We start from the raw sequence: 27,664 nt of genomic DNA on the forward strand, positions 1-27,664 counted from the left end.
GCAAGCAGTGTTGTTGATTGAAGAATGATGAGAAGAACTGGACTCACACCAAGAATCCATATTATGCATTTTTCCAGGTCTGTCCCTTTTTTGGACCACCTTCCACATGTAAGCATCTTTGTTCAAGCTGAGTTGTGGTAGAAAGGTGGTGCATCAACCCTAAGGTGTTTATAACCATTATGACCAGACTTGCAAGGCTGTGTGCCTTTGTCACTATCCTGACTAGAAGCTTCTTCCTCCAAATGCTTAAGGTACTCAGTGCAAGTTACCTCAGACAATGCTTGGACTGAATCTGCACTGTCTTCATGAAAATCCAAACCTTCCTGATGCAACTCTGGAATCTCCAGTTGTTGGTCCACCATTGGTTCATGCTGCTTCTCATCTATTTATTGCATTGCAGCCATAATTGCATCATCTGCTACTTGTTGTTGTTCAGCTTGCTGCTAGTCAAACAGTTGATGCTCACAGTTCTGGATCTTATGACCAATCAATTTGCAGTAGTCACAAAAGTTGTTTGGAAAGTGGTGAAATTGGAACCTGATCTCATTAGTGAAACCCATCTCATGTTAAACCCTTATACTGAAACACAGTCTTTGTTTGTATCTGATGCTCTCCCTCACAGTTATTGAGTAGCTTCCATTTGCCTTTCTAACAGGGTAGGAGAAGGAAGAAATATCTCTCATACAGGCAGAATATCTTCTTAGATTTTCACTGTTTAACTGAGCATGAGTCAAATTGTGAATAGTTATGAAGAACATCTCAGTGGGAGGACTCCAAGTAGTTAAGTTCTCATTTCTCTCCCAGATTTTGATGCAGAATAAATCACCATAAACAACTCTGGTAGAAACTGCCAGTACTCTATGCATCTCATATTCTCTTTCAAATCTCACTAAAAACACTCAGTCACTCACCATCTTCACAGAGAGACCTCCTTGAATCTTCTACTGGAAAAGTAAAGCATTTCTAACGTCCCAGCTATTCCTTGCTACTGGTTCGGCAAACCTACCTAACGGACAACTTGTCCACAGGTTTTCATTATGCACATACCTTGATGGAATGATTTCACTTTCATCAAACTGTCTACCTTGACTCAGATTCAAAGAGATTTCAAGTTGATTTGTTAATTGTGACACATCACCATGTCAAACAACAAACATGGTGATACAGAAACTCAGCTAAGAAGCTACACAAAGGGGTATTGAGGGTAATGGTTGAGGCTGAGTAAAATTAAGAAATTTTTTAGAAAAATGAGAGCATAACAGGTGAGGAATAACACTTCATCTAACAGTGCTTATATAGGGAAGATTAGGGTTTGGGCAAGAGATGAGAATTAGGGATTAAAAATTGGAATCAAAAGAAACATATTTAAAATTCACAAGTTACTCAACCTAATTTATGTTGAATTAACTAGGGTTTTAGAGGAATTTCTCCAAGTGTAACGAATTGGAAAGAAACTCAACGGATGGCAAAGGAGAAGGAATAGGGATAGAATAAAGGAAAATCTAAGATCAGAATCGATTAACAAGTTGTACCAAAATCGATGGGATTAAGGGAAATCGTTACCTGACAGGTTATGTATCGATTTATACTCAAGCGTGCGCTGATGAGCTGCAGCATCCGGATTATCAGAATGTCACCTCCACTAACCTTGCTTCTAATAAAAAAGTTAAATCCACTAAACAAAAATTATGACCCCAGTGTGCAGAAACCCTATACAGATATGTGATTAAATCCCATCCGAGCCTATGAACGGCTTCTTAGCCGCTCATGGCGGAAGGAAAAACTAGGAGAAGAAGTTGAAGAAAGAAAAACCCGAAGAAAAAAAACGGTTTTGTCGTGGGAAAGCGAAAGGAGCTTACAACCTCATTCGAGACAAAACGACATCAATAGATGACTTATTCATTTTTAGATGTTGTCCAACTAATAGAAGACCTATATCATTAAATGAGGAAATATTTTTAAAATTAACATTTTAATTGATTATTATAATATAAAAACCATGTATAATTCGATAGGCGTGTCAAAATGCTTTTCAATAGTACAAAGTTTACGATTTTGGGTAGACTTCCAACCAGAGTTCAATTCTGTAAAGTGGGATTAAATTATAATACTCAAGTTTTTAAGGATTAAATTGGCATTTAGTAGTAGTACTACTACTGTGAGATACTAGAATTTGTTTATAGTAATCAGTAATAATTAGTGACTAATTAGGAAAACAAAACCCATTTTGCTCTTATTATAGGAATATCAAGTGGTATTTTCAAGTCCTCAAATTTATAAATCAAATAAATTATTGAAAAGATGTATATCCAGTGGCATGAGTGGGATTCAACAACCGAAAAGAAAAGATTATCGTCCTTGCGTTGCAATTAACCTAAGCACCGCCATTCCGCCGGCAACAATTCACAATGACCAAATACTTGTTTGTGTTTAGCACTGTTTATGTTATATGGACCTCTCTTGTCAAAATACTAGGATCATTAGAAGGCTAGAAGCATATGAATGGTAGGCGTCACGAAGCTCCCCGTTTAAAAGTGCTTTTCAATCTAAACTAAAAGCTGGAAAATCTAGAAGGTGAAAAAAGATTGTTATGAAATTTTTAAAGTCCATTCGCGTAGAATTTGTTAAAAACAACGGTTCGGCAGCTGTACAAAATAACTCAATATGGAGACTCTAGCTTCTAACTTAAGAATGAGAGTTCCTTTTAGGAGGACTATTCCCCGTGACCGTTAATGAGGTACCAGTTTACCGATTAGGGTGTCATATCACAAACAAAATAGTGTTTGCCCTATATGGAATAATACCCTCCCAGTAAACTATTATCTATTATCAGCAATGTTGCTATTCTCAGTTGATTGGGGATTGGGATGGATTACCGTCTTTTGTTGTTGAGTAACAATTTCTTTTTAACAGTGGGTTTATAAAAAGTTGTATTTTCTTACTGCGGGTTTACAATTTAAGTTGCTTTTGTGAGTGAGATAAAAACAAAAGTTAATGATAAAATAAAGAAAAAAAGAAGATTATGTATCGGTAGATGGATATTTATAATGTTAGCCAATCATTTATAACATCATCATCATTGGTATTTCCACAAATTATATTACCTCCGTTTTAAAAAAAAAAGAGATATTATTATTTTTTTTTATTTTTGTAAAAATAGGTCAAACTGGAAAAATGATTGTATCCCCCATTTTAAGAACGGGCCCTAGCTCAGCTGGTCATCACCGTTCCCAAAGATTTGATGCGCTGCAGGAGGTCCCAGATTCGAGTCCCCGATGGCGCAATATTGCAGAATTTGACATGGAAGATAAAGTTAGCTTGCCCCCCTATCCGCTTCGGCTTCCTTGGCTGATTCCTCATAAGACTCGCTGGTAGACTAGCATGGCAACCTGTTAAAGTAATGTGGTAGTGCGTTTTTGGAACCTAGTTTGTTAGATTTCCAACTAGCTTCATGTAATAATCGTTATCCAATAATAACAATAATAATATAATAGTTCACTAAATAAAAAATAACTTATCGGGAGGTTGGCCCGCTAGACAACATCTAATGTTGATCAAATTATTTTTGTGAGGGAGAAGATTTCTAATTTGTCAATAACTGGTCATAACGAGAGTAACTTATTAGTCTCACACAATCACACATTTGGATATTGAGCGTCCTGGCCACATCAATGCCTGTTTAGTTGTTGAAACATAAAGATTGGGTTAAAGTAGCTCCAATCCAATTAGGTATTTAACCTACCAGAAAACATGGAAGTCTTTAGACTTTTAAACTATTCTACTGAAGCTAAATTCCGGGTCTCGTGACTCTTTGTCTTGTCTCTAGAAGGAGACTTGCAGAACACATCAATTTCACTGATTCTCAATTTGAAAAACCAACCGTGGACCAATTTGGTAGACCAAGCCTCCCCAGCCTGGGCACTGGAGAATAATATCGTATCGGAACCTTTTCATGAAACTCTCTGATACACCTAAGAACTGACAATCCATACTGTAGACGGTAGTAAACTCCACTACCAGAGAAAATACAAAAAAGGAACCTGGTGAAATTAAGCCGACCAATTAAACTGATTTGGATCAGCAGTTGCAGTGCTTTGTGACCAGTCGGGTTCAATCCAACTGCTGCTGGTCATCTCCTTAGTATCATAGAAGTCTGTAACAACGTCAATATGATTTTCTTCTGCACGGCTCCCACGAGAAGAGTAATGATACATACCTGTGTCAAGAGAATAAAATAATAAACCTCTTCCATCTTTGTGTAATCTAGGGAAGTAGACTTTATTCTCCATTCGACTATTTGGAGGAGCAACTGCTGAGAAGCTAGAGGTATTGCTGATGAACAACATATGCTTCCCCAAATTTTTAACTTCAACCCAGACCTTCGCCGCCAAATCCAAACTATACACTCCAACCGTTTCCCCGAGGGGCCCAACATTCACTAATAAAAGATTTCCATTACATTCTACCAAGTAACTGGAGGATGTTTCATTGAACTGTTTTGAGGGTTTACTGTCAACTCCCCAATCCAGTCCATTGTTGTTGTCTTCATCATTTAAAACACAACGTCCTAAAGTTCCAGTGTAATCTAGGCACACGAAATCACCCTGGAAGAACACTGGATTGTTGAAACATGGCAGAAAAGAAGCATAGTTTCGAATGAGACGAGACCTCCAATCACAACTTCCTCTTTTAAGGGCGTAGATTGAGAATGGCATACCGTAATGAGACTGCTCGATAGCAAAAACCACACAGTCTGGAGAAGTAGGTTTAGATGAGAATGACATACCACTCAAGTATAACCTGCCTTCGGTATCAGGAAAATCAGGAAGTCGGATCATAACTTTTGTAAAGGGATTGTAGAAGAATGGAGTTTTCATGTCTTTCGACACTAGTAACAGCCAACCATACTTCGAATAACGGATTGTAGCACCAGCTAGCAATTCCGAGAAATTCTTCTTCATGGAGTATTTCTCATTACGCATTAGATCCACAAAATTGTAGATGGTACCAGTATTATCTTCAAACGAGTTGAAAACCAACAACGGGAACAAAATTGCCCCTGGCGGGTATACTTCCGGAAATATTGAGCGATTTCTTCTAGACACGGAACGAAATTGTGCATAATCCTTTGGATTTAGATAACTAGCTATCAACTCCGCCATGTCATTGCTAAGAATGGCCCAAGGCGGTCGTTCCGATTCTTCCAATTCCCCTCCAACATGAATTTCATCCTGATCAACCTCACCGTAAGAGTCACCTAGGCAAGTTTTGTTCACTTTCTCTGCTAGCTGTGTAATTTCACAATCTCCTTCTTTGCCATCTCCACCTAACAAATTTTCTGTTCTTTTCCTTCCACCGGTCCTCCTACAGATATAAAACCATGCATATATCATAAGAATACCGAATACTTACCGTGTTGAATAAAATAAAAAGAAATATGTAGAAGGGGCATGGGCTATTTTCGGGTGTACCTGGTAAGTGTGGGAATCATTATCCAATCCCCAGAGAACCATGGCGTTGGTAGCTTCGAAAATGGAAAGATAACTGTAATACCATCATCTTCTGGTTCAAAAATGTTGAGGGACTTATCCTCTGGTGCTGTGTAAAACACGCAACCCCTTTTAAGAGCCATATCTGCCGCTGAGCAAGATGCGTTGTTTTCTCCTCCAATAAAGAGTACATCATCACCTAAGCTCTTCACCTCAACCCAAGCCATTAAAGATAAATCCAACCTCTGGACTTGTACTACTGTGGCGGGTGCACCAGGTTTATTCAAATTTTTTATACTGTAGGAAATGTTAACTTGGAAGATATCATCAAAAGATTCCACCTGATAGGATTTTAGCGAACATGTAGATCCTGCGGCATGTTGAAGAACTGGGCATCCTTTTACTTGGAATCGTCTTATAGATAGGGTTTGGTCATTATAATGGCGACCATGTTTTAGTTCGATCTCTAATTGCCAGAGTGAGCGACAAAAAACGTATAACTTACCTTTCAAGTAATGGAGGCATCGAACAGAACAGTTATTAAGGTCTTCATAATATTCATCCAAACACATACTCCGCCATTGCTTAGCTCCAGGTTGACTATATAGAAGTAAGATCTCAGAAGTAAGCTGATGCTTGAGGAGGAAGTAAACTGTGGATCGGCTAACATTGTTGCTCATAGGTAAATTTAGAACACAATCGATGAAATAATAGTTCATAACCCATTGCAACAAATTAGGTAGTTTAACTGATTTCAAAGAAACAGGATTCCACATAAAGCAATCAGCTTGATCAAGGTCCAGAATGACTAGCCATCCTTGATGACAAGGCTTTTGCCAATAAATATTTCCACTTAGTTCTCGTATAAATTTTGTGCACGTTTTGTTATTAGGTTCACATGGGTTATAGAAAGCATGGTATTTCTTATCGTTTCCATATTGAAAAACGAGCCAAGGAGCGGGTTTTGGAACTGGTGGGCGGTTACATGCAGTTCTCTTGGCTATTAGTGATCTTCTGCTTCCGGACGCTGATGATGAAGACTTTTTTCCCATGGAAGCTACAAAAAGAGAGGATTTGGTGAGTCGTGCGTACGAGCAGAGAGGAGTATATGAACTATATGGAGAGAAGGATTCTTTTTTCTATGAACAAGTTTGATCAAAACATACCCATATATATATAGAGAGAGAGGGCGAAGAGTATTACAATTTCCTCTCTGTAATATGTTCCAACAAGAATCTGTTTGCCTTAACATACCTATTATAATTCTTAATACACGTCCTAGATTCCAACGGCTATTTTTCAAGAATAAAAATGTTGTGTCATTTATATTTGAGGATCGCTCTTTTTTTGGCGGTTCATTTGCCTTTTGTACCAAAGGATGATGTAGTTTGAAAAAAATTAAATTAAACACTTTTTAAAAAATAAGTCAATTATAAAAATAAATTTTAACCACGCCAATAACCAAAATTATTATTATATCTATTCTACTCTAAGGCCCTCCTAACTTGTCATATTAGTTTTTCGTCCCCCTTCTAAAAAATAAATAGTATCAAAGGTCCAATAAAGAAGCAGAAACAAAATGAGAAAAGACGGAGCATTTGCTACTTACCTGTCCATATATGTGTTGGGAGATCTGGAACTTCTTTGTAAATCGTTCAAAAATTCTTGGGCTCAATCGTCAAATCTCCATCAACAATTTGAAACTTGGGTTTCTTCTCCTTTGTTTGAAAAAAATATGGAAAGATCATATCTTTTGCTATAATTTGGACGGTGTGGAAGGAAAGGAATTATTGAGATAAAAAATTTGATAGGAACCGAAGTTTGAATTCATTTTCTTCTTCAACTTCAACTGGGAATATGCTTCTACGAACAAAACGTTAAATTTACACCTAGGGACTAGGGTGAGGGGAAATGGCGCTTGTGTTATTTGACAGCACCTCTTTTTCTTTGTGATATCTCTTTTTTCCTACGAAATTCTCCTTGTGGCGGGCTTGGCTTTGTTTTGAGAAGCTATTATTGGGCTGCAAGCCTGCAATAGGTTAAAAGTCAATGCAACTCAAACAAAATAAAAAGAGAATTTTCTTGTTTAGTCCAGTAAACCCGATCCGGATTAATGGTTAGTGCAGCGGGAAAACATATACTTGCTAGTCCAATTTTTTTTTGAAAAGAGTAAAATTACTCTACTAACCCTAACATATAAAATTATGTATATTAATACATATGTAGTATGTAGTAATAACATATGTAGCATGTATTATATTAGTAGTAATATGTAGTATACTAGTATTAATTAGTACTAGTAGTAATATATTATATATTGATACTACATATTAATATGTAAGATGTTATATATTGATACTATATATTAATATGTAGTATCAATATGTTATGTTCAATACTGTTATGTTATGTATTGATACTACATATTGATATGTCGTATCTTATATATTGATACTACATATCAATATGAAGTATGTTATATATTGATATGTAGTATGTTTGATATGTAGTATGCTATATATTGATACTACATATTGATATGTAGTATCTTATGTATTGATACTACATATCAAAAAATTGTTATGTATTGATACTACATGTTACTACTGGTACTAGTTACTAGTATACTACTATACTAGTTACTACTAGTAAAGTAGTTACTTAATTTAATAGTAACAAATTAGTAAGATATTTTTGTTACTACTACTATAGTACATATTAATATGTAGTATCACCGTATTGATATTACTAATATGTAGCAACATACTACTAGTAATATTTACATGTGTTGATACTAATTAGACCTGGAAGGGTGTTTTAGGCATTTAGAAAATACACTTTATAATCTCCACGAAGTTTTTGGACTAGAGAGTAAATAATCTAGTACAAAAACATTTTTTGGACTAGGGAGTAAATGTTTTTCACGGGTGGACTAGCCATAAACTGGGTCATGAAAAATTGGACTAAACAGTAATTCCTACAAATAAAAACGCGTTGGAGACTGGGTTGCACGGGCGCTCCGTTTTTTGAGTCGTGTGCGGGTCCGACTCGCGTCAAACACAGGACGCGCGTTGGACGCTGACACGATGCGTGTCCGATGTACCAGTATGTGTGTCCCGCGTCTTATTTGTACGCACCGATGGCTCATGTGTGAAACATCTTTTTTTCATTTAAATTTAAATTTCTTCCTTTATTTTTACTATTATTAACTAAATGAAGAAAGAAAAACATTTAGATCAATCATTTAAGTCTTTATTGAGGTTTTGTAATTGGAAATTACATCACATGTATCCTTGGTTGGGCATGTGTTTTTCTAGGACTTCATTTTGATTGTGCCATGTGTTTAATAGTGATATTTGCTTGACCTTCGACGTGTATAAACAAACGATCTCTCCTTTCTTTTACAATTTATACACATATAACATTATTTTCTAATTTTTAGGATCGAAACACTTGACTTTGCTTTATAAATATATAATCGTATACATAAACAATATATAAATAAAATATGTATATACGTGTCCGCCTTCTAGTTTTTTGAGAATTTTGTAGTGTCTGTGTCCGCGTCTGTGCAACCCAGGTTGGAGAGCTTACTTAACGAAAATGAATCATATTTTGAGGCATACACACCCAAATGTTGCGAGGCATACAAAATTTTTACTCTAACCAGGTAAGGTTTTTTTTTTTTTTTTTGGCAAAAGAGAAAGTACATATTATTGATAATAGAGTCCGTGTAATCGGTTACATGCCCAAGTTGACTATTATCATGAGAATTATACCTAGTATTTACATTAGTGGTATTCAAAATATTCAAAAAACCACACTCGGATCATACTACCTGCTTCATATATTGAATTTATGACGAATCCCCTTTTCGCGCCATCTCTTGTGACATTTCTGGAATGATTAGCACTTCCATCCAGGGTTATCATTTCCTGATTAACATTGTCGAGATGACCCTGATCCATAACCATAACCTTAGTGCATTAATCGTTGATAACCATATCCCCAATTTCACCCACTCCATTTATATTATCTGATTGGTCTTCACCCTGCATAGAGAAACCATATGTAGAATTCGAACTAGACTTCGGATTCTGATCTGACCTTTCCAAGACTTTAAACTAGTTCTTCATGTTTCTCACTTCCATTTGCGACCGCATCCAATCTCTACCAAAAAGAACTCTTAGCCTATACATATTACTAAGCATTATATTGTCTTTCATAATTTTACAGACAACAACTTTAATGGAAATAAAAGTTTTATATATCTTCTGAAAATCTGCATCCCTGATGTAATCTTCAAGATTCAAATTTCGTAACCCAGAAATTGAGTCTCCAGGACCCCTTTCCCTTCCATATGACTTTGACTCTGTTACAATTTAAATCAATCAACCACCGCATCACAGTTATCATGGTCTTTTCCTTGTTTTCAGTCACTCCTCTTGGTGCTCCACCGCACCTGGCACCTTTGAACTTGCCTGCCAAATCAGTGACATACAAAAGAAAGCAAGTTTCAGAGTTCTGCACATTGGTGTCCATAGAAAAGTAAGCCTTGTTACTTTCATCCTCTCTAGACACATCTGTTACTGTCTTCCTCTTTCTTGTGAAATTGTTGCCTTCCATAATATGACTCACAATCTAGTTAGCTACGAACTTGTGACATGTTTTTTTTTTCTCAAAGACTTTCTGGCTCCTAGCTTTCCATACAAACCAAATAGTGGTAGCACATATGTTTTCCCAGTTAACATCATCATGACTAAAATTGTTTTTATTTTGAAACCAATTTTTGAACCAAATTTGAAAAGTATGACTTTTGGTTTTGACTCTACTGAGGTTGTACGTGAAAAGACGAGGGTACCCAAATATACCTCAATCTAAAACTTTTCCTACCTATAAGTCCTTTCTCCGAAAGTGATTGTCAATGGACTGAGTCGATACAATACAATTAATCGGTTCACACTTCATGTGATTGTCTATGGATACGAGATCGAGACAATACAAAAACGAAGTATCTTTACTTGATAAAAAGGTTCGGACTTAACCACACACAATAGGATTGCTTATCAAGTAAATAGGAATTAACGTTTGTGTGATTTACTTTAATTATAATAAAACAATTATAATGTGAAAAATAAAAGTAAATCACACAGCAATATTTTGTTAACGAGGAAACAGAAAATGCAGAAAAACCTCGGGACCTTGTCCAGAATTGAATACTCTCAAGATTAAGCCGCTACACAAAATTACACCAACTTCGTATGGTTGAGACCAAGCAACTAAACCCATAGTTCACCTAGTTCCGTCTGTATTCCTACGCCTCCAACTTATAAATAAGTCACGTACTTGGATCAATTCCTTTGGTTCGTATTCCAAACAGTAAAGGAACAACAAATATGTTTGGTATCAACTCTCTTCAACCAAGTGATATGAGTCGGACAAAGGCTCTTCTGTTTATCTTAACATAAACTCCTTCATCAGGTCCTTAAATATATCTTATGTTCAATTACCAAAGTAATCGTTAAGATTTTGCGATTAATACTCTTAATCCAAAGAATTTTGTTGATGCTGATCTACTCAATTAATCAATCCAATTCTATCACAAGGATAAAACCGATTATTAATTGGATCCTATTTTTACCGAAACAAGTATTGTGCACACTAAAGATTATGAACTCACAAATCTGAAATCTTTAATATCTTCTTCGTCTTAAAATCTTCTTAGATCTTCAATAAACACATGGCCACAATCACTTGAATCTCTTGTGATCAATCACGCACATAATGGAGTCTGTTAACAACGGATTATCACAAGATCGTCTTTAGAACTAACAACAGTCTAAAGATCCCTGTCGAAACTCTGAACTAGTTTGAGTGAATCTTATATCAGAAGAGAAGATTCTCAAGCATAAAAAAACTAGGTGCAATCAAAGTTCAACCACCATTAGTCAATCAAATCAATGAAAACAAAAGATAAACCACAATTATCTAGTTTCCCACCAACGGTACTGACTAGAGCTTCTCAATCCCAAAGAAGACTTTAAACCGAGAGGTCGTAAGAGATTTCTCCTAATTAGGTTACTCTCCTCTCCGAATAGGCGGCTTCACCAGTAGCAGCACAACAAGAGGTAGTTTGTTGTTACCAAGGATTAGTTTGCTAGAAATGCAAACTTCAAGTATTTATAGAATAGGAATTTTGGACACCAAGGAATTTCCAAAACCGAAAATATTCTCAAGATATTCATTAGAGCACATATTCGGTTTCCATAATTCCTGGAAATGCTCTGTCTAAAAATAATGATCGAAATCTCTCGGAAAATCTCTAATTAGTAAATGCACATTACTAATTTTTATTTCCCTACAAAATGAAATTAATAACCTTAATTAAAAGATTCTTAACTTATTTATGTTTCGATCCTGGGATTCTCCTCCCTTAGCTATTAAGGAATAACTTTGAAAAATTAAATAATAAACATTCACAACACGTGTTCAAAGTATGTCGACTTCCTAACTTTGTAAGTTATCTTTCATACTTACAACCTTGAAACCGATTTGCCACACTTACAAATAAGTTTAGAATTGGTTCATCTGTCTTACAAGAACTATGCGATTGATCAAATAACATTCAATCACAAATCATGGGTTTAACGGTTCTACCAGAACAAGTTTCGGTTCTACCTCCATGTGAGTACGGTGCATAGTCACACTAGATTTCCAAAATTCGGTTGACTAGGTACTAGGATCGGTTCCCCACATATATATGGTATATAACTTTAATGTGTTGCACATGTCCATAGAATCGGTTCCCCTTTGCCTAAAAACGTGTTGCACATGTCCATAGGATCGGTTCCCCATTCTTCTATAAACCTGCTGCACCTCATACAATGATCAGTTCCCCTTTGTGATGTACTGCACCTCTTACTAGGACCGGTTCCCCTTTTCCCAGTTTTGGCCAGGCATAAAATCACAAACCCGATCATACCATCTCAGGTGATTACTTAAGATCGGTTTCACTAATACAGGTCATACCAATACATAAGTCAGGCCTTTGTGAATAGTTCTACCAAGAACACAAACAAGTTGTGAGAGGTTATACTCAATCACACATATTGGTTGTTCATAAGATAATCAGTGAATAACAAAACCAATAACACCTGGCAATTTCCTTTTCGGTTCACAAACAAGTTTATGAACTTACTTCCTTAGAACACATGTAAACATTGTTCCCTAGGATGAAATCCTCACCTCATACGCATACAATCACAATAGCATTCAAATGATTATGACGATGTCTTATCTACAAATTTTAATGGTTAAGAAATAAACCTCGTATTGTATTCCTTAATACTATGTCTATCTAGAGTTCAAATATGCTTCGCAGTTTTGTTTTCAATATGCACGACTTGAAAGATACGTTAGGGAATGAAACAGTTCAAGTCAAATATCACTAACCTCAAGTGGAAGGATGATTGTTGTCGTTGTAGCTCCTTGCTTCTTCACATCTTCAAGTCTTCGTAATACTTGTAATGTCTCATATCCTAATACTTTCAAGCTAACCTATACGAAGATGACTCTAGTACATAATCAAGCGACTCTTAATATGAGTTTTGATTCACTAAAATATATATGACAACCAAACTTGGCATACCAACGCTTGGTGGGTTCAACCGAGCTATGCTCTAACAGTACGTCAGACACTTCCTAACATTTTTAACAAATTCACAATTCATGAAAATATGATCAATGTTCTCTATTTCAGAGTTGCACAAAGTACAACAATTATCTATGTTTTTTAGAATCCTGTAAATTCTGTCTCCTAAGGGAAGAATGTCATGAAGACACTTCCAAATGAAAACTTTAATTATGCGCATAACATTAATTTTCCAAAGCCTAGGCCAAATAAATATACTAGTAACAGAGTGTATCGTACAATTAGAACCATTATTCTTAGACAAATTTTTATACATAGACCCAACAGTGAAGTCCAAGTTTGGGGTATAACTCCATCCCAGCCTATCTTTGGAGTTAATATCAAATCTGATAAAAACAATTTTGTACATTAAACATCAGCAAAACACAACTTGAGTTTGTTTAGATCCCAATTAGTAGCTTGAACATTAAAAAGATCACTGACTTTAACAAAATTAAGCCTGCTTCTTCGTTAATGGGAACAATCAGATTATCTTCACCTGGAATCCACTTATGATTCCAAATATCAATATTTCTACCATTATTAACTTCCCAAAAACTCCCCTTCCTGAGGTTCTTAAAGATTTTGGAAATCCCTTTCCAAAGCCAAGAGGCAGTAGGTTTCGCTTTGTATTTGGCATCTAAGATATCTCCATTAGGGAAATACTTTAACTTGAAAATAGTACCCTACAAAGACTTAGGATAAGTTATCAACCTCCAACCTATCTTAGTTATCATAGCTTCTAAAAAAGCGGGGGTCTAACAACACCACCCAATATTTCTCTTAGCAATATGTATGGACAAGCTCGAATATACTTTTAAGAGAATCAACAAGACTCAATCAATTAAAAGTATATCAACGAGTTTATATCTCTCTCTCTTGATTTGATTTCCTCAAACAGAAATTGCGAGTACTAATTAAATACAAGGAATAAATTGGATGGTACCAAAGACCAATATCCAAGGATCAATCAATGACAATCAACAACTAAAGGTTGGATTACTCTAATTGATGATCTAACGCACAACCTGTATTATTTCAATTATAAAGATAAAACAATATAATGCGTAAACTGAAATAACACAGACACCAGAAATTTTGTTAACGAGGAAACCGCAAATGCAAAAAAACCCCGGGACCTAGTCCAGATTGAACACACATTATATTAAGCCGCTACAGACACTAGCCTACTCCAAGCTAACTTCGGACTGGACTGTAGTTGAACCCCAATCAGTCTCCCACTGATCCAAGGTATAGTTGGACTCCCTACCCCTTTGATCCCAGCAGGATACTGCGCACTTGATTCCCTTAGCTAATCTCACCCACAACTTAGAGTTGCTACGACCCAAAATCGCAGGCTTTGACAATAAACAAATCTGTCTCACATAGACAAGTCTATCAAAGGATCAATCTGTCTCCCACAGAAAAACCCTAAATTTTTTGTTCCGTCTTTTGATAATAATCAAGGTGAACAGGAACCAATTGATAATCCGGTCTTATATTCCCGAAGAACATCCTAGATAAATCAATCATCTCACAACAATCTTAATCGTATGGTAGCGAAACAAGATGTTGAGGAATCACAAACAATGAGACGAAGATGTTTGTGACTAATTTTTATATCTTATCTATCGGAGATATTAATCTCAAGCCAATCAATCTAATTGTACTCGGACGATAGAAGATGCAAGATCATATCACACAACTAAGATAAAAGTAGTATCGTTCTGGCTTCACAATCCCAATGAAGTCTTTAAGTCGTTAACCTGGTTTTAGAAGAAGAAAACCAAAGGTTAAAGGATAAACGACTCTTGCACGCAAACTAGTATCACACGTGAGGTGTGGGGATTAGTTTTGCAGAGTTTCTAGATGTCCCCTTATATAGTCTTTCAAATCAGGGTTTCGCCTTGGTCACAAAGCAAACAATATCCACCGTTAGATTAAAACCTGATTTAGATTCAAGCTAATATTTCTCAACCGTTAGATCGAAAACTTAGCTTGTTATACACAAATGAAATGCACGCTTCTAGGTTTGTTAACCGTACCCAAACATGTACATTTTTGGTTCAACAATAGTTAACCAAAAGGTTAGCCATATGAGCATTTCATACCAACCATATTCTTCTTCACCATAACTAGTTCAAATGACTCAAATGAACTAGTTAGAGAGTTGTTCAATTGCAAGGAAATCTTATGTACTACACAAGACACAATTGAAGAAAAGATGATTTGATTCACTCGAATCGGTTCATGAAATTTATAGCCACGGTTTGCAAATTGCATTCCTTAGTGTTTATAAGTTTAAGTTCAGAAATCATCTTCAGATATATAACCTTTTTAAGTTCGCACACTAGGTTCGCGGACTTAAGCAACCGGGCAGAGTTTAGAAACTCCAGCAGAAAATCTCGGCAAAGACTTTCCGCCGGTTCACGGACTTGTACTCACGCAACTAGTTTGTCAACTCCAGCAGAATTTCTCGGGATGGGAAGTTCGGCAGTTCCCAGACTTGGCAACAAGCCATTCTTCCGGTTTCTCTTGATCAACAAAGTTCGCAAACTTTGGTTCAAGGGATAATACTTATGCACATATGTGTTTCCACAACAATACTTATGTGATTAGACCAAGTGAAAGGATATCCCCAGAACCCTAAATCTATAAGAACAACCTCATTCACAACATTAAATGAGTTATCAATTTCCCCTCTATTGATCTTACCAACACCCCGATTTTATCCTGATGCAAAGTGATATTCAAATCCCCCATTACCATCCATGGAAGGTTAATTACAGATGACATATGAGACAAAAAATTCCAAGTAATGTTCTTGTTGTTAGGACTACCATATAAGCAACTAATCATCCAATCTTTACCACTGATCTGATCTGTTATGCAAGCATTAACAAAGTAGTATGAGGTCTGAGTAACTTTAAATTTAACTGTGTCAACCCAATCCATTGTTATACCCCCTGATTTTCCTATTGGATCCATTATTTGCACGTTATCATAATTGACCAATCTGAAAAGGCTTCTAACATTTTGTATAGTGTTTTTAGTTTCACTAAGAAAGATAATATCATGTTGTATCGACTGAAATAAGTTCCTGAAGTGCTCTCTAGTATAATTTTTCCCACATCCCTGAAAATTCCAAGACATGACTTTTATACTTCCAAATTGAATGCATTCCTTATACCAAACATAATTGTGTAAATTCAAGACTTCAATATGCACAGTATAGACAAGATTCATCTTAACATAACCAGCATGCCACAACCACTTCATATTATAACTAGGACAAACATGTGTATCATCCAACCTTTCTAAGTCACTCCTAAAAAACCAATTATAAAGCTGATTAAAGTTCAATTGCATACAATCTTTGTACTTGATATAATCATGCATACTTAGACACCATTTCTTACTGACATGAGATAAACGAACTTTTCCAATGCATATAATCATCCAGACACATTCAAATAATTTGAATATCATGCTTTTCACTTAACACACAAAAATTATAATATAAGGATAAGTAAGTCTTAGTTTGTACCTGACTTTTGATTGGAGCAACCATCACCATCTCGTTACACTGGTTAGCAGAGACAGCTGGAGAGGGAATTGCAGGAATTTCAATGATGTAATCATTGAACATATCAAATGGGTCATCACTAGACTCGACTAGATTACTAATCAACTGAGGTTTAGCAAGAATTATGTTGTCATCTCCAAGAGATTGGACAGATGGAACTGGAAATAAAGATTTAAGGAGAGCAGAAGAGATATTAGACACCCTATTTTCAGTATTCAAAACAGTAGATGAATCAGAGATCAGAATAACTTTTTCTTGTAGCTCATCACCATTAGTGTCCAGAGCTCCAACTGAAGTAGAATCTGCTCCTCCACATTGAACACCTTTCGATTTTTTCACTGCCACTTCTTCAGCCAAAGAGACTCTTCTCTTGTACTTTCTCTTCTTTCTCTCCGGTTCCTTGATATTGATTGTGAAGTCCATAAGAGAACCGTCTTGTAACTGATGTTCATTAGCTGCTTTTATTCTTTTGACTGCTTCAACAGTATCCACAACTGCAATACCCTCTTTGATAACCATCTTCCAACTAGAAGACAACCCCCCTGAACAACTCCACCAACAACATTGGACTTACCTTTAAGAGATACGTCAAAAGCTTTAATTTTTCCTTTTATCATGTTTCTTGCTTCCACCATTCTCCTATCCTCATTAAATCTTGCTGTATCCGCAACAATTTGAGAAGCAACAAGATCAAGATCATTACTTTCCTTCTCCCTTATAATAATTGGAACACTCTCCCTTAAACCTTCCCCTACCACCTCCAGACTGAAATTATTACCATCAATAGAGTCACGAGCTGCTTCTATTTCTAGTCAGATATAGTGGCTTTGCTAACTCTATAAATACTCATATCTTCATGACCACTAAAGGTTGTCAAATGGGCTTCGACTTCAACCAGATTGTCATTCCCCACATCATTAACCTGATTTTCGACTATCATCACATCTCCTTCCACACATGGTTCCACGCGATGATCCAAGACCCTGCAAATCTCACAAATCCTCCAAGGTATAACATTATAGTTAACTGAGATCAATGCTTCATCCTCTTGATACATAACAAGCACCTTCCTAGGAAGAGAACCTGTAACATTAATCTTGATCAGCATCTTCACGGTTTTATGATCAGGAAAGAGACCCATCGGTTCAGCAAAACCACACAGTTCCACAATAGCTGCTGTCATTGCTCTATAAGCTGCTGGAGTAAGAAACTGATTGGGAATTCTACATAGGAAAACTATAAACATCTCATAATCCATATTTATTGCAGCTCCAAACGAGAAACCTTGACCCGGAATTTGTATAAGAACTACCAAGTAACCATCTAAAACCCATGGACCATCATCTTTGATTCTCATAATATCAATTTGGGATCCAAATCTATAGATATGAATATTAACCCTTGCACCAAATTACTTCTTTGAATATCGGCCAAAAGTCTCTCACCAAATTCCTCACTCTGCTAGTATATATAGTTACAGGACAACATATTCTACCTAGCATACACAAAGTGAAGTCTTCCTTTTCTTTATCTAAAACCATATGTTTATTTAAATATACCACCGGTTCGATTACACTTTCAATGTTTAAATTGTTCTTCATATTCACAACTAGATTGTTAACAATATCAGAGGATATAACAGAGGTTTTGATAGAGGTATTTGAGGAAGTATCCATAAGCAAATAAGTTCCCCTTGTCAATGGTTTACCATTGAATCTATATTTATACTTAAAAAACTTAGTACTTATGGAAATTAGGATACCAACTAATTTGGGAGACACCCATTGAGAGATGATCAGGATTAGGTGGAGAATGGTGATATATATCAAATCTAAACAAGTAAGGTAAGGCATGGGGAAGATCAAAAAAATCAGAGAAGGGAGAAAAAGAAGGAAATATGAAAAAGATGTTGAAAATAAAAAGGATCTCGTCAGGATGGAACTAGAAACCGCAGAGAGAAAGACCGAAATCTGGAGAGAAGATTAAAGAACAATCGAACAGGACAAAGAAGGGAACAGAAAGAACAACCCAAATGACAATTCAACGAAGAATCGGAGAAAAACCTGTAGAATACCCAACCAACATCTACCAAACCCGTAAGATGAAATAAAATTAGAAAACCCAAATTTTAGATCACTTACCTTATCGAGATGATGACTTCTACCAAACAAAAACCACGCAGGAACACACCAAAACCAAAGAAACACTCAACAATCTCACGGAAAGAACTGCAATCGATGAAGATTAACACAAAAACCTAATTTTGACTAAGGTCAACGACCACAGAAAAGAATTTGACTAAAGGCATTGTTTCAGACACTCTCTCTCCTGTCACTATTGCGAAACTAGGTTAGGTTGATAAGCTGTGTTAAAAGCTAGTTAAACTATTTAAATAAAGTTTATTTATTTATTTTTTACTTATTTTTTTATTTTTTTAAATTAAAGTCAGCCTTACATATTATTTAATTGAAATTAGAGTACAAAGAGTTGGCTGGTAGCCTAACAATAAGTTAGGCACCAATCCCTTTTTGAATTACAAGCCATATTCTGTGAAACAAATAACTACCTATTTGGACATTAAAGTCATGACCAGCAATGCAATTCTTTAATCTCTTCGAAAAGGACACCAAGTCATCGCCAAACACACCAAGAATAGAGAAAGTTGGGACAACAAAATTGTAACCATGGGTTGTGCATTTATCCAAATACTTGTTGCGTTTACGAAAAATTGCTTTGAAAACCGCTTGGCCAGGCATGAAGGCACGAAAACCACCACCGGTAAAAGGGGAAACCCCTGTGACGTCAAAAAAAGTATCTTTACCACCCTACCAATTGTAAACAAGGATATTTGCTGGTCTCAAACTAGTACCATTGTCAGAAAAGAAACCTAAGGCAATTTTTTTCCTAGCAGGGACCCTGACTCTAAAACACGCGTCCATCAAGGTATCTCTTTCAAGATCATGATGGAAATTGAGACATACAACACTAGCATAGTGCAAGGCATGATCACCAAAATATCTATTTCCCTGTTACAACTAGAACAAGGCTATTAGCTTCAAAAAGCGGAATTCACAAACAATAACATAAGACCAAACTAAATTGGCGTGGTTCAATATTTCGGTTAAGTCCGCTAATAGGACATGCCAAAAGGTAGTGTTGCGCATGTTTAATTTTGTTGTGTTGCCAAAGAACGAAATCACGATCAGACATACGGTAATTGGTAGGAAAATCTTTCTTAACAGCTACGAAGTATTTGACCGCCAGCGTACTTATGAGATGGACGGCAGTGTCGTTGATGCTAGGAAAAAAAATCAAATTTTAAATTTTTTCATTAATTATTTTTGTTCTTTCCTCTATTCTTTGCTCCAGTCGACGCCAACTCGACTACAATTTTCATCGTCCTAAGTCTCGGTTTTGTAAATACAAAAAAACCTTTAAATTTAAAAAAATATCGGAAAATTTAAATTTTAAAAAATTTAAAAATTACAAATGATATGGGCATTACTGTCATTATAGTGGCGTCGATGGTGAAATTTGAGCGAAGGATAAAATAGCCATTTCAGATAAATTTTGAGACCAAGTGTAAATGGTAATTTTACACATTAGAGGCAAAATGATCATTTTACAACTAGAGGCGAAAATTTATTTTCATTAAGTTTCGGATCAGCGGAAAAATGGTCACTTTACCAAAAGTCGAAAAAAAAATAGGGACGAACGGTTATTCAAAAGTTCCTTCAGTATCCACGACAAAAATGAAGTTCAAAAGATGAGGTTCAACACATTAGGAAGGTTTCGAAAATAGGATACAACTCCCATTGCCAAAGACGAAGTTCGACCTCGACCTTAGCCCTTGCTGCCAAAAGACGAAGCTCAGCCTTGCACTCAACCCTTGTTGTCAAAATACCAAGCCTAACCATGATTACATCCCTCGGTGCCTAAAATCCAAGTTTGGCCCCGAAAATAGCCCTCGTCGTCAAAAGTCACGTTCATCCTTGATTTCATCCCTTACTATTAAAATACAAGTTTATCCCTGACTACAATCCCTCGCTACGGAAAGACAAAGTCTAGCCTTGATTAACTAGATCGCTAAAACACGGGTCCGTCCCTGACCTCGGTCCTAGTGGCCAAAAGACAATCTCATCCTTAGCTTTATCCTCGTTTCAAAAAGACACAATTTAACACGGAGAAACTCATCCCTTGGTCTACAATGCACATGTAGCCATGATTTATAACATACGTCCCCGCGAGATACGCTAGTCATGATGCCACGATTCCTAGCATGCGTCCCCGCGATTTTCTAGCCTTTAAAGACTCATCAAATGTCCACGACCGACTCATGAGCATGAGCAGAAACTTAATGTCTCCGATAAGTACGACATTCACCCCTACTGAGATCAGAGACTGATTCTGAGTACATCCCCGCGAGATACAAATTTTCAGGTTTACTCTAGGTCACGACTCGTCTTATCTGTGCCTCATGAGTGGTTCCTAGAACATACCCATGAGATACAATGACCATTCTGCCCATTGGCCTCATGATCGACTCATGGAACATCCTCTCGAGATACATTGATCTGCCCATGATTTGGAAAAATTCACGATTGATTCCTAGTACATCCAAGCGAGATACATATGGTCAAAGATAAATGTTCCATAAGAATCATTGAGACAGTCCGGTAAGGACAAAAGACACTATTAGCCTCGTCATCAGTCCTCCAAACCGAAAGAGACGCAGACTCTACAAGAGCAAAGCCCCATCCGGCCCCACAAGTCCTGAACAATACAAGCTAACTTTAGGGTCTTGTAAGGGTACAAGACTTAGGCGTAAGCCTCACCTATGGAACATGCTTGATTTTTAGCTTCTCAAGCACGCTCACGGCTAGCAAATCGAGTACGAATCGTACATTTTATCAAAAAACGTGAATAAGATCCTTGTAGCTCCACATGCCCATCTGAGGGACCCACAAGCAAGTATTTGACTTTCACAAGTCACATGTGTCCGACCACACAAAGATATAGCCAGCCTCAGCTCTTTTCTTGTTCAACACACAATTATCAAGGCATTCTCTGCCCAACATATGACTCATTCTAGTCATACTCATAAACCAGGGAATATTCGTCTATCTTGACTCACGTCAACTAAAGAGAATATCATAACATGTCAAACATGTCATCACAAAGGCTACTTCAGTCGTAAACAAATCGGGGGATATTAAATTAGAGTTTTGGTCTGGCGGTCTATGGCATGTACGAGAAATTAATATCTGCATATTTCCTCATCACATGAAAGAGAGTAAAGTCGATCAAGGGAATCTAAGATAAGGTCGATGTTTACTTATTCTTAGTTATTCCTAAAAATAAGGGTAGAGTGTTGTGCATGGAAAGCAAACCCTATATTCATCGACTAGAGATCAGATAATTCTGTGATAAATAGGTCCTCTATTTCTCCAAGATGACACAACTTTCTATCAACAACCAGAGCAATTCTTATGGAAAACCTAGAATACTATGACTCTCTTCCTCTCTCTTCATCTTTCCTCCTACGACCATCCTTATCTCCTCATGTGACTGAAGCAGCCTTTGAACGGCCACTGTGCGTAGTTTAGGAGAAGACTGTTCGTGCTCAACCTCCTGAAACTCACACTCAGAAACCCTAAAATACCACTTCTACCATCTCACAATTTTTAGGTAACTACATTTTGGAGACCATAGTGGGAGGTTGTAGACTCAGTCGCAGATACAGTTTCAAATCAATTTCAGATCACAAATCAATCATAATCATGGTTACGATCAGAGAGGGAGCACATCTTATTAATTCTGATGGAAAACGTCCTTTAGAAACCAGATCTGGACATTTTAGGAAAAAGACTTCTCAACCTCACTTTGCTAAGTGTTTCCAAAATGTTGATGATGAGGTTCAATAAGTGCCACCTCAATTACAAGATGGAACAATGTCCACCACTGATATGCTCGAGATAGTGAACATTGGATCAGAAGACACACCTAGTCCCATATCGATCAGCGCTTCTTTTTCACCAGAAAAACAATCATCTATGATTGATTTTATCATGGAGTATCAAGACATTTTTTCTTGGACCTATGAAGAAATTCCAGGGTTAGACGATAAACTCATCACACATCATATTCATATCATCCCCGTATCCAAGCCAATAAAGCAGCTGCTAAGACACTTCATACACAGGGTAAAAGAGCAAATCAAAAGTGAAATGCAGAGGCTACACACAGCCAAATTTATCAAACCCACACAACACCCTACTTGGCTAGCTAGTGTTGTGTATACTTTAGATATCTGAACAAATGTTGTCCAAGTAACGATTTTCCCATGCCCAACATTGATATGTTGGTGGATTTCACAAGTGGTCATTCTCATTCATGGAAAACTACAGTCGGTACAACCAAATAAATATGTTCGATAGTGATGCTGAAAAAACCGCGTTCCGAACTCCCATAAGGAATTTTTACTACAATGTCATGCTTTTTGGGATAAAAAAACGCGGATGCCACATATCAACGAGCAATGACATCTATATTTCACGACATGATGCACAAGAAGATTGAAGACTATGTTGATGATGTCGTGGTAAAATATAAAACTAGAGCGTCTCAGTTTGGAATTCTTAGACAAGTTTTCGAAAGGTGCAGGAAATACAATCTTTAGATGAACCCACTGAAATATGCTTTCGGAGTTTCTTCTGGAAAATTCTTGGGTTTCAATTAACTGAAGAGGGTATTAATGTACATCCCAGCGAAATGCAAGCCATCGCCACAATGACTCCGCCGCATACTGTCAAGGAGCTCAAAAGATTTATGGGAAAAGTTTCGTATATCCAATGATTCATCCCAAGATTGGCGCAATTGGTCGCTACGTTCGACCCCTTGCTAAAGAAGAAATCTCAGTTTAAATTGACCTCAGTTCAGCAATACTCTTTCCATAAGATTCAACAGATATTACTTTCTTTGAGTGTCATGAAAGCGCCATTATAAGGACGCCCCTTACTCTTATACACATATTCTAATGACGCGGTGGTATGAGCATTACTAGATCAATAAGATGATAATGAGACTTAATATCTGGTATACTACAACAAATGTACATTGAAAGATACAAAACTCAGGTACCCGAAAGTAGAGAGGGCTTGCTTTTCACCCGTGTTTGCTATTCAAAATCTTATGCATTACTTTTTGACAAACAAAGTCATGTTCATTACAAAAACGTTTCCCATATGATTTCTCTTAGAAAAACCTGTTCTCTCTGGAAGGTCGGCCCGTTGGTTACTACATATGTCCGAGTTCAACATAGCTCGTACTAATCCCAAGGTAATTAAAGAAAAAGTCGTGGATGACTTCCTTGAGGATTTTCCAAGACAAGATGGCACTTATTTACATGAAGATGCACCAAAGAAATTTCCAGAAGTTTTAATTGTCAAAGAAGATGAGTTGTAATACCCCAATATTTGGTAGTGGTTGGCCGACTAGAATATAAGTAATGGTTTGTCCTTTCCTAATATCGAGGCTTGATGGTTTCACTTGACTGAATTGTGGTAAAAACTTCTCAGTTATGCGTGCTCGGTCAGGAGTAGTCACAGGATGGGTAACCTCTCGGTAAGCTGCTGCTGGATGACCGCAGTAATGCTGCTAAAAATCATACTGTTGGATAACCGCAGTGTGTAAGTGGGAAAAATGTCGGTGTTAGTTGGGATACAACTAGGGACGTGTCGCTTGTGCTCGGGTGGGAAAGTATGCTAGGCCGTTGAGCTGGATACTGGTCTCACAAGAGGCAAGGAACGTCTACATTACACCGAGGGTTTTTTAGCACAATTGGCTCCAGAGTTGGCAGAAAACTCTGTAGTTAAGCATGCCTGGGCGGGAGCAATCTAGGGATGGGTGACCTCTCGAGAATTTTCTATTGTATTACCGCAGCGATTCTCATTGAAAACCCCACACTGTCGGATAACTGCAGTGGCCAAGTGGGACAGTATCGGCAGAGTGTTAGGTCATTACACGAGCGGTTTCTCTATTTTGACGGATCTTCTATCCCCATTAGAAATACAGGAGGAGCTAGTGTCATTATGATATCTTTGACATGATAAGTGTTCTCATTTTCGTTCAAACTCGACTTTAAATGCACCAACAACTCCGCTGAATAGAAGCATTCTTGATAGGATTGTCGTTGGCCAAACAAGCAGGATCCACTCGTCTTGAAATCAGAGGCGATTCAAAATTTCTAGTAAACCAAGTCAATGTGCTTTATTCTCTAAAGGAATTTATTTTGTCCCTTTATAAATCTGAAGCACGAAAGTTACTGTCGCATGTCCCCAATCAGTTGTAATACATGTCGGACGTACCGATAACAGTCATGCCTACTATCTTGCCACTTCATCGTCAAAACTCAAATTAGAATGGGCATAAAATACTTTTAATATCCAAAGGAGAAATTTCCCCTCAACTTGGAAATGCAGGATGATGAAGAAAAAAATGATTGGAGATCTCTGATAATCAAGGAACTTAAAAATCTGATCCCCTAAATAAAGATCCACCTCAAAGATCTAAAGAGTTTCTTTTTGCATCATGGGGGTACTATATCACAGAAATCCAGATACTTCGTTATCAATATGTATTGGAGAATTAGAAGCGCAATAACAACTGGATCGAGTCCACAAAGAGATATGTGGTCAAACACGTGAAATCACTATTTAAAGAAGACTGCAACGCTTGGGGTATTATTGGCCTGCTATGGAAACCCAGGATCGTGCAAATCAATGGTCGTGTCCTAACTGTCAGACGCCTCCTCACCAATCAAAAGCCTTATTGGTGAGAAACAATGCGGATTGTCGTGAACCTTTCATCTGATATCTATGAGATGGTGTTCTATCACCATACAAGCGCATGTTTTCCAAGATTTTTATGAGAGCCAAAAGATTTCTTCTCCATGAAGATGTCCTATATCGTAAAAGTTATGGAGGAAATTTGTTGCGCTGCTTAAGGGCTACTGATGCTCATACTATACTTAAGGAGATGCATGGTTTAAAAAATTAAGGGAGAAAGAGACTACTCTTACAGATTCGAAAAAAATATTATTGGCCCACTATGGAGGATGACTTGTTCTAAAATGTCATAAGTATCAGATTCACGGGGACTTGATTCACACGCCTTGTATTCCTTTCCACTCTGTAAGCATCCGTTGGATGTTCTACAGATGGGGACTGGATCTGATTGGCAAAATAAACCCGACTTCATTAAAATAACATGAGTGAAGTACTATAGATACAAAATATTTCACCAAATGGGTAGAGGCCATACCTTTCAAGAGTACAACATGAGGTACAATTGTTGAGTTCATCAAGGAATACATGACCTGTAGGTTTGGTATCCCTAAACGTATTATCTCCGACAATAGCACTCTATTTGCTTAGCGGCATGTGCGAGACATGCTTCAAGGATATGGTGTTAAGCATATATTCTCTACTCCTTATTATTCTCAGGAGAATTGATTAGCAGAAAGTACTAATAAAACCCTGATATGTATCCTCAGTCGAACAACGCATGACAATCCTAGGTCATGACACGAAAAACTCCCAATGGCGTTATGGGCATATAGGGTTGCTCCCCACAAGTCTACGGGGGGGGGGGGGGGGGGTATCACCTTATTCTCTGGTATTCGGTGCTAATGTGTTAGAGCATTTCTCGGTCGAACTCTCTTGCGTTTCTATCTCAAGCATGTTTGTCAGTATTAGTGATCAAAACTATATGTCTTGATTTCTAGTTTACTTATGACTAAGTCTCGGTCTATGATAGTCAAGTGTAGTTGAAGCTCCAGAATCCATGGCGATCATCTTACGAAGACGAAGAACTACTCGAGGAATAAGTGGAACTTCATCCGACTAAAAGTTATGTGGAGACTTGAACTTATCTATCACTCAAAAGTCTATTCTATCTCCTATTCTTGAGACAAAGTCGTTTAAGTATGATAGTTTTTATACATACACATTTGTTATTTCGAGCCGAGTTTACTCGCCTATATTTTTCTCGAAATATGTGTTGGTAAGCTTTTGCTTTAACCATTTTCATCTTTACCCGTGACGAAAGTCATGATGACGTTTCAATCTTGAAAATAGCTTTGATGACGATAGTCGTGAATAACGATTGTTATAACTTTATAGAAGAATGTTTCAATGATTAAAATGTAGAGTTGAGATTCCCATCTATGTATATAAGCATATATAGTGTGTTAGCACAATAGTGTATAAATCCATGTACCGAAAGCCAAGTGCGTGCATATGTGCGCATGAGGTATTGGTGAAGGAGACAGGTTGGGTACGCGTACTGGCGGAAGTTTTCCACCGAAAATTTCTGATGAGTTTGTAGTTTGCAAGATTGTAAACCAGTCGTCTTAGGAACGCATACCCGTACGTGTACCCGTACGTGTACCCACAGAAGTTTTTGAACCGAAAATTTCTGCTGAGTTTGTAAACTCAAAAACGGTAGCTAAGGTCATACCCGTACGCGTACTCAAGCTGGTGATATCTCAAATCGGTAGTTCATGAACTTAAAACAATAAATTATAAGGAATGCAATCCTTGCAAACCTTGGATATATTATTCATGAATTGATTCAAGTGGAGCAAACCAATTTTGTTTCAATTGTGTCTATGAATAAAGACCTAAGCAATTGAAAAACTCTATCAACTAGTTCTTATGAGTCATTTGAACTAGTTATGAGAAAGATGAATACGGTTAATATGAAAGTGCTCATATGGCTAACCATTGGTTAACTATTTGTGAACCAACTAAGTGTACACGTTTAGGTACGGTTACTTAAACCTAAATGAATGCATTTCATTTGTGTGTGTAACAAGCTAAGTTTCGATTTAACGGTTTA

General features: G+C 37.0%; 1 protein-coding gene across 1 annotated transcript; it reads right to left on the reverse strand.

Annotated features, from left to right (window-relative positions):
* Positions 1-3,636: 3,636 nt before the first annotated feature.
* Positions 3,637-7,346, reverse strand: LOC113353654. Its single transcript, XM_026597189.1, has 3 exons — positions 7,099-7,346; positions 5,472-6,546; positions 3,637-5,364 (listed from the first exon to the last, which is right to left on the reverse strand). Exons 2-3 carry the CDS (start codon positions 6,539-6,541, stop codon positions 4,050-4,052), a joined length of 2,385 nt encoding a protein of 794 aa, XP_026452974.1. The 5' UTR covers positions 6,542-6,546; positions 7,099-7,346; the 3' UTR covers positions 3,637-4,049.
* Between the last annotated feature and the right edge of the window lie 20,318 nt (positions 7,347-27,664).

The sequence above is a fragment of the Papaver somniferum genome, chromosome 2 (assembly GCF_003573695.1).
Source record: "Papaver somniferum cultivar HN1 chromosome 2, ASM357369v1, whole genome shotgun sequence".
Taxonomy (NCBI): Eukaryota; Viridiplantae; Streptophyta; class Magnoliopsida; order Ranunculales; family Papaveraceae; genus Papaver; species Papaver somniferum.

Excerpts from the sequence above, each read along its gene's own strand:
- LOC113353654 (XM_026597189.1), bottom strand. The coding sequence starts at position 6,541 with ATGGGAAAAAAGTCTTCATCATCAGCGTCCGGAAGCAGAAGATCACTA. Across the intron at positions 5,365-5,471 it reads ATGATTCCCACACTTACCAG|GAGGACCGGTGGAAGGAAAA; the intron begins GTACACCCGAAA and ends TTATATCTGTAG.